This window comes from Trematomus bernacchii, unplaced genomic scaffold (genome assembly GCF_902827165.1).
Source record: "Trematomus bernacchii unplaced genomic scaffold, fTreBer1.1, whole genome shotgun sequence".
NCBI classification, from domain to species: domain Eukaryota; kingdom Metazoa; phylum Chordata; class Actinopteri; order Perciformes; family Nototheniidae; genus Trematomus; species Trematomus bernacchii.
The window spans coordinates 57501-66354 of NW_022987849.1; the positions used below are offsets into that span (position 1 = coordinate 57501).

An 8854-nucleotide genomic window follows, 5' to 3' on the forward strand; every position below is an offset into this window, starting at 1 on the left:
TTAGTGTCCCCTGGTCCCCAGCTGTGTGCGTCACTCTTTAGTGTCCCCTGGTCTCCCAGCTGTGTGCGTCACTCTTTAGTGTCCCCTGGTCTCAGTTGTGTTCTGAGCTTCTTGTAAAGTGAAGTTCTGCTTCTGGGTTCTGCTCTTCCATGCATCAGCCTTTCACTGCTTGCCAGATAAATAGTGCTTTCTGTTTCTGTGTTGTTTTATCCCAAAGAGGAAAGGATCATTGATTGTCCCTCTGCAGCACAGTCACAACATGCAGTTGAAGTATATTTATGTTACACATGAAGCACATGACCAAACAGAAACAGCAGAGCATTCCTTCAGTGCCTTTTCTGAAGCGGGAATTCCTCCAGAAACATGAAATAGTTTAGATGTGTTCTCCGGGGATATATGATGTGTCGCAGTGTGACTCCCACAGTGGACCCTCTCTCTCTTCCTGCTGAACGTCTCTGAGCGCTGAGCACACGCTCCGGCTGACAAACACAACATTATCTTTGGCCCTCCTCTCTCTCTGATCGCTGAAGGCTCTGATCTTCGGGATGTTTGCAGTGAAAACATGGCGGCGTGTAAGCGGCTAATCGTCCGCGAGGCTGCAGAGCTGACCTCCAAGTGTCAACATGTTAAACACCCTCAGCACGGGGGGGATTACTGCATTAAAGCCAGAGAAGAAAATAGGAGAAAGACACTGATTATGAACCTAATCATCAGAGAGGGATGGACTTAATGCTTTGGAAAAGTAGGGAAAGGCAGAAGTTTGCACACAAAGTCATAAAATAAGTCGACATTGATTTGCATTCTGAAATTGTGCATGTGCTAGTTTTAAAATGTAAGACACATTAAGGCTCTCCAGTACACTGCATCTCTTTTGTCCCTGAGGGGAAATCAGTCTGGCAGGCCTGTTAAACCAAACATAATAAAATATATTTAAAAAATCAAGCGAACAAATCAGATTAAAAACTAATCCAAAGAAAAATCTTAAAAAAAGAAAACTCTGAATTTAATCTCAGAATCAAATCAAATAAAAACCTCTTCTGTTCAGAATGTATTCACATGTGAGCCGACAAGAGGGATCCTCTGCTGTTTCTCTCCCTGAGGTTTATAACATGTCCCCTGTGCATCGTGGGGTTAGTCCTGTTTACTGACAGGTGTCAGGACAGAGGGAGTCATCAGTCAAGTCATCTAAGACTACATTGGGATATTGTGATATATGAATCGCAGTTGATTGATGTAGAGCTCACGTTGTTCCTTGTTGTCTCCAGGAGAGCCTCTGGACCAGCAGAGGCAGCAGACGGTGGCGGCGGACGACGGCACGGAGCTCTTCACCTACAAGGGGAACGACGTGGAGGCGTACGCGGCCTCCAGCTCGCCCTCCGGCCTCTACCAGCTGGAGCTGCTGAGCACCGAGAAGGACAGCCACTTCAAGGTGTACTCCACCACCACGCCCGAGTCCGACCAGCCCTACCCGCAGCTGCCCTACGACCCGCGGGTCGACGTGACGGCGCTGGGAAGAACCACGGTGACGCTGGCCTGGAAACCCACGCCCACCGGCTTCCTGATGGGCCAGCCGGTGCAATACTGCCTGGTGATCAACAAGGAGCACAATTTCAAGAGCATGTGCGCCGCCGAGGCTAAGATGACGCTGGACGACGGGTTCATGTTGGCGCCCAAACCGGGCCGGGACTTCAGCCCCTTCGACTTCGCCCACTTCGGGTTTGTTCCGTCTGATAATCTGCTGGGGAAGGACCGCGGACTGGTGAGCAACAAGATCTCCTCCAGGAGCTACACGGCCAAACCCAGAGCCTCCGACATCCAGAAGCTTTGCATCGGCAACAAGAACATCTTCACGGTGTCGCAGCTGAAGCCGGACACGCAGTACTACTTCGACGTGTTCGCCGTGAACTCGGCCACCAACACCAGCACGGCGTACGTCGGCACGTTCGCCCGCACTAAAGAGGAGGCTAAGCAGAAAACCGTGGAGCTGAAGGACGGCAAAGTGACCGACGTCTTCATCAAGAGGAAGGGCAGCAAGTTCCTGCGCTTCGCCCCGGTGTCGTCCCACCAGAGGGTCACCCTGTTCCTGCACGCCTGCCTGGACAGCGTGCAGCTGCAGGTGAGGCGCGACGGCAAGCTGCTGCTGAGCCAGAACGTGGAGGGCGTGCGGCAGTTCCAGCTGCGCGGGAAACCCAAAGCCAAGTACCTGATCCGCCTGCGGGGCAGCAGGAGGGGCGCCTCCACCCTGAAGCTGCTGGCCTCCACGCGGCCCAGCAGCAAGCAGCCCTTCCCCTCGCTGCCCGAGGACACGCGCATCAAGGCCTTCGACAAGCTGCGCACCTGCTCCTCCGCCACCGTGGCCTGGCTGGGAACGCAGGACCGCAACAAATACTGCATCTACCGCAAGGAGGTGGCCGACAACTACGGAGAGGAGCAGCGGCGCCGCGAGCAGAACCAGTGCGCCGGGCCGGAGAGCCGCCGGAAGGCTGAGAAGGTTCTGTGCAAATACTTCCACAGCCCCAACCTGCAGAAGGCCGTGACCACGGAGACGGTGACGGGGCTGCAGCCGGGGAAGAGCTACCTGCTGGACGTTTACGTGGTGGGACACGGAGGACACTCGGTCAGGTACCAGAGCAAACTGGTGAAGACAAGGAAGTACTGCTAAAAGACTGCACAGAATAAATCTATTATAAATATATATATGAAATAAGTTTATTTAACTCTAAGTGATATTCTACTAAGGAGTGTATACAGACTACTCGCGGCGCAGCGACTGTATATTTATGTTCCCGGCTGCTCGGAGATCTTCATCCGGTCCGTGACGCTCGCTTTCATATGGAGACTCAGCAGCGCCTTGTATAGATCTCTCATATCCACTACATGTGTTAGGAGGAGTTTAAATTATTTTATACTTTTGGTCTCTTGTTGTTCTTCATTTTGTATTGATAATAACTGTTCTGAGGATTTCCAGTGGTAGTTCAGACATTCCCCTGTTGCTCATCCTGTAAATGTGTTCTGTGCTGGAGATGTGTGTGTTATTATCACTGTATCGCTGTGTGTGTGTACAGAGTTGTCCTGCCAATATTCATGTACATAAACACTAAATATAGACCCAGTAATCCCTCTGTCCCTCGCGGTGTCATGTTCTTGTCCCGAGCCGTTACCATGAGTCTGAATCAGGGTTTCTTCAGCTCTCCTTCACACTGGAAGTGACTCCCAGTGATAACTTGATCCCAGCAGAGGATGGACTGTTTGCTGGGAATGAAGCACTGTGGTTGTCGAGCCCTGCTGACCATCAGATATCAAACCAGGGTCTCATTGACGTTAATAATGATTAATAAATCAGTGCATCTCAGATCAATTATGAGTGCATTTCTTTGTCTCTGCTGGAGGAATATTCACATGTTGGACGATAAGAGTCATTAACGTGTATTTTAGGGGTTCAGATCAGATGTTTTCATAAAAGCATTCACACGTTTGATGCTGCTCTACTCTGAAGTTATGAAATGCACACTTTTCTCTGGGTTTGTGGACTCATTCCTGCACCACTATCTCACAGCAGTTTATAGAAGCTGCTGTTCATTCTAGTTGCACCAATTTCAAGTCACGAACACTCAAAATGCTTTTCAGGTTTCAAGATTCAAGTCTCTGTCGTCATGAGCTCAGCAGCTTCAGAGGAGATATGACAAACTGAAGTCCTCCTCCAGCAGAGCAACATGAAGATATATAGGACATACAACTGAGAATGTTTTGAGATGTGCAAGTTAATACAAATGAAATAGAAATAGTGCCAGAAGAGTCTAGATACAAGTAAATGGAATATGATATATAGATAAATAATTAGCAGGAAACAAACAGATGGATGGTTTATATTTATGTGTGGTCCTCTCAAATTCTCAAATCTCTTAAAATATGAGAATTGTTTTAATGTGGGCCGACTTTAAATAGATATTGCTAATCCTAAACATATCTCAAGTTAGCTACCATTAGCTACCATTAGCTACCATTAGCTACCATTAGCTGCCATTAGCTGCTACAGGCTCACAACAGACCAATAGAGGAGTAGTAGGAGCTGGTTTAAAGCTCGACAGTAAAGCTTTCTTTGGGAGAAATCTAACTCAAACTACTTTGAAAAGAGAGAGAAAAACTGGGAAAAATACAATAACAAACTATATTAGTTTTACTCAAATTGTAAGAAAACAGAGGCCGAGCTGTTCAAAGAAATCCAATTACAGTCAGGAAGAAATGGTAAGAAATAGCTGTTATGGCCCAAATGTTTTGTTGTTTCAGAAGTGAACTACACTCAATGATAGAACATGTATAAACTACTTGTTGAACTATTAAAATATGTATAAACTACTTGTTTAACTATTAAAATATGTATAAACTACCAGCAGGCAAGTTGTAAATGTAGTTTACCCTCTAACACCGGATACCTGAGGGTAGTATCAAAGCTTTGCTAAGAATTGTACGTTTTATTTGAGATATTTCTCCTTCTAAAAGTGGACACAGTTTGATGCTACGATATGATAGCATGTGAGAGATTTAAATAAACAAAGAGAAAGATGAGTTATAAAGCCAGTAAGTAATTCAGTCTGTTCACAAATATCTATATTAAGTTCAGCTAACGTCAGCTGTTCATAACGGACCAATAAAGACTGAAAAGTTAGCGGAGACACTTTTAAAAGCTCCACAGTGAAGCTTCCTGAGAGAGAAATCGAACTAAAGCTATGTCATGGATAGTATCACAACATTGAGATTATTTCAAAAGGAAAAACAGAAAGGAGACAGAGCCGGTCCAAGAAGTTCAGTTACAGTCCAGAAGAAATTGCAAAATCATCCCTTAAACACAAAGGGCAAACAACTACTTGAATCACTTTTAATATATGTATGAACTACGGTTCAACATGTAGTTAAACTGGTCCCAACACTGAATTCCTGAGTGTGATATCAACGTTTGGCTCAGCAATTCAACTTTCTATTAAGAGGTCACATTCATTATTTCATTTTTAAGTCCAAAAGGGGTCAAAATAAGTCAGTTAAGCCAAGAGAGAAACCCAGAGTCTGGTTCTGGTTCTGGGTTCTGGGTTCTGGGTTCTGGTTCCCACCTCAGTCAAAAGCCAGGTTTTTTAAATAAACCCAATCAATGAAAACCCATTTCTGCGCCTGATTTTTGGCTCATTTTTTAAATGACAGCATCCCAGGTGACACTGAACAGGCCTCAGCAATCTCTGTGTCCACCCATACGTTACATAAGTGCACATACTCAGAGGACCAGGCTCCAGAGTGGGAGAACTGGGGGACTCGAGATACCATTTAACCCTAACCACAAACAAGCAGAGAGGAAAGCCAGACACACAAATCCTCACGTCCTGATTACAGCCGTCTGTTGCGGCCATGTTTCCTCAAGAGACCGTGTTTCATTCAGAGACCGTGTTTCCTCCAGAGACCGTGTTTCATTCAGAGACCGTGTTTCACCCAGAGACCGTGTTTCACCCAGAGACCGTGTTTCATTCAGAGACCGTGTTTCATTCAGAGACCGTGTTTCACCCAGAGACCGTGTTTCACCCAGAGACCGTGTTTCATTCAGAGACCGTGTTTCATTCAGAGACCGGTTTCATCAAGAGACCGTGTTTCCTCAAGAGACCGTGTTTACCCAGAGACCGTGTTTCCTCAAGAGACCGTGTTTCATACCCAGAGACCATGTTTCATTCAGAGACCGTGTTTCACCCAGAGACCGTGTTTCCTCAAGAGACCGTGTTTCACCCAGAGACCATGTTTCATTCAGAGACCGTGTTTCCTCAAGAGACCGTGTTTCACCCAGAGACCGTGTTTCATTCAGAGACCGTGTTTCATTCAGAGACCGTGTTTCATTCAGAGACCGTGTTTCACCCAGAGACCGTGTTTCACCCAGAGACCGTGTTTCATCAGAGACCGTGTTTCCTCAAGAGACCGTGTTTCACCCAGAGACCGTGTTTCATTCAGAGACCGTGTTTCCTCAAGAGACCGTGTTTCACCCAGAGACCGTGTTTCATTCAGAGACCGTGTTTCACCCAGAGACCGTGTTTCCTCCAGAGACCGTGTTTCATTCAGAGACCGTGTTTCATTCAGAGACCGTGTTTCACCCAGAGACCGTGTTTCACCCAGAGACCGTGTTTCACCCAGAGACCGTGTTTCATTCAGAGACCGTGTTTCATTCAGAGACCGTGTTTCATTCAGAGACCGTGTTTCCTCCAGAGACCGTGTTTCATTCAGAGACCCGTGTTCATTCAGAGACCGTGTTTCCTCCAGAGACCGTGTTTCATTCAGAGACCGTGTTTCACCCAGAGACCGTGTTTCATTCAGAGACCGTGTTTCACCCAGAGACCGTGTTTCATTCAGAGGACCGTGTTTCACCAGAGACCGTGTTTCACCCAGAGACCGTGTTTCACCCAGAGACCGTGTTTCACCAGAGGACCGTGTTTCACCCAGAGACCGTGTTTCATTCAGAGACCGTGTTTCACCCAGAGGACCGTGTTTCATTCAGAGGACCGTGTTTCACCCAGAGACCGTGTTTCACCCATGTAAGACCGTGTTTTGTCATTAGAGACCGTGTTCCATTCAGAGACCGTGTTTCCTCCAGAGACCGTGTTTCCTCAGAGACCGTGTTCCTCAAGAGACCGTTTAGTTTCATCCAGAGACCGTGTTTCACCCAGAGACCGTGTTTCATTCAGAGACCGTGTTTCCTCAAGAGACCGTGTTTTCACCAGAGACCGTGTTTCATTCAGAGACCGTGTTTCATTCAGAGACCGTGTTTCTACCCAGAGACCGTGTTTCACCCAGAGACCGTGTTTCATTCAGAGACCGTGTTTCCTCAAGAGACCGTGTTTCACCCAGAGACCGTGTTTCATTCAGAGACCGTGTTTCACCCAGAGACCGTGTTTCACCCAGAGACCGTGTTTCATTCAGAGACCGTGTTTCATTCAGAGACCGTGTTTCATTCAGAGACCGTGTTTCATTCAGAGACCGTGTTTCATTCAGAGACCGTGTTTCTCCAGAGACCGTGTTGTTTTCATTCAGAGACCGTGTTTCACCCAGAGGACCGTGTTTCATTCAGAGACCGTGTTTCACCCAGAGACCGTGTTATTCATTCAGAGACCGTGTTTTCACCCAGAGACCGTGTTTCACCCAGAGACCGTGTTTCACCCAGAGGACCGTGTTTCACCCAGAGGACCGTGTTTTCACCAGAGACCGTGTTTCATTCAGAGACCGTGTTTTCACCCAGAGACCGTGTTTCATTCAGAGACCGTGTTTCACCCAGAGACCGTGTTTCACCCAGAGACCGTGTTTTCATTCAGAGACCGTGTTTCATTCAGAGACCGTGTTCCTCCAGAGGACCGTGTTTTCCTCCAGAGACCGTGTTTCCTCAAGAGACCGTGTTTCATTCAGAGGACCGGTGTTTCATTCAGAGACCGTGTTTTCCTCAGAGACCGTGTTTCCTCCAGAGACCGTGTTTCCTCCAGAGACCGTGTTTCCTCCAGAGGACCGTGTTTCACCCGAGACCGTGTTTTCCTCCAGAGACCGTGTTTCACCCAGAGGACAGTGTTTCACCCAGAGACCGTTGTTCATTCAGAGACCGTTGTTTCATTCAGAGACCGTGTTTCCTCCAGAGACCGTGTTTCCTCAAGCGACCGTTGTTTCATTCAGAGACCGTTGTTTCATTCAGAGACCGTGTTTCCTCCAGAGGACCGTGTTTCCTCCAGAGACCGTGTTTCCTCCAGAGACCGGTTTCCTCCAGAGACGTGTTTCACCCAGAGACCGTGTTTCCTCCAGAGACCGTGTTTCACCCAGAGACCGTGTTTCACCATGGAGACCGTGTTTCATTCAGAGGATCCGTGTTTCATTCAGAGACCGTGTTTTCACAGCCCAGAGACCGTGTTTCATTCAGAGACCGTGTTTTCACCCAGAGGACCGTGTTTCATTCAGAGACCGTTGTTTCACCCAGAGACCGTTGTTTCATTCAGAGGACCGTGTTTCACCAGAGACCGTGTTTCACCCCAGAGAACCGTGTCTTCACCCAGAGACCTGTTTGTTTCACCCAGAGACCGTGTGTTCAACCCCAGAGACCGTGTTTCACCCAGAGACCGTGTTTCATTCAGAGGACCGTGTTTCACCCAGAGACCGTGTTTCATTCAGAGACCGTGTTTCACCCAGAGACCGTGTTTCACCCAGAGACCGTGTTCATCATGAGAGACGTGTTAGTTTCATTCAGAGACCGTGTTTCCTCCAGAGACCGTGTTTCCTCCAGAGACCGTGTTTCCTCAATGAGACGTGTTTCATTCAGAGACCGTGTTTCATTCAGAGACCGTGTTTCCTCCAGAGACCGTGTTTCCTCCAGAGACCGTGTTTCCTCCAGAGACCGGTGTTTCCTCCAGAGACCGTGTTTCACCCAGAGACCGTGTTTCCTCCAGAGACCGTGTTTTCACCCAGAAGACCGTGTTTTCACCCAGAGACCGTGTTTCATTCAGAGACCGTGTTTCATTCAGAGACCGTGTTTCCTCCAGAGACCGTGTTTCCTCAAGAGGACCGTGTTTTTGCCTATTTCAGAGACCGTGTTGCCTCCAGAGACCGTGTTTCCTCCAGAGACCGTGTTTCCTCCAGAGACCGTGTTTCCTCCAGAGACCGTGTTTCACCAGAGACCGTGTTTCCTCCAGAGGACCGTGTTTCACCATGAGACCGTTGTTTCACCCAGAGACCGTGTGTTTCATTTCAGAGAACCGTGTTTCATTCAGAGACCCGTGTTTCACCCAGAGACCGGTGTTTCATTCAGAGACCCGTGTGTCATTCAGAGACCGTGTTTCATCAAGAGACCGTGTTT

At 48.0% G+C, this 8854-nt stretch overlaps 1 protein-coding gene across 1 annotated transcript in view; it reads left to right on the forward strand.

Annotated features, from left to right (window-relative positions):
• Positions 1 to 3635, forward strand: part of ndnf (neuron-derived neurotrophic factor) — a 10039-nt gene extending 6404 nt beyond the window's left edge. The window contains 1 exon segment of the mRNA XM_034112907.1: positions 1238 to 3635. Coding sequence (XP_033968798.1) covers positions 1238 to 2662 — 1425 coding nt within the window. The 3' untranslated portion in view covers positions 2663 to 3635.
• Positions 3636 to 8854: the final 5219 nt, after the last annotated feature.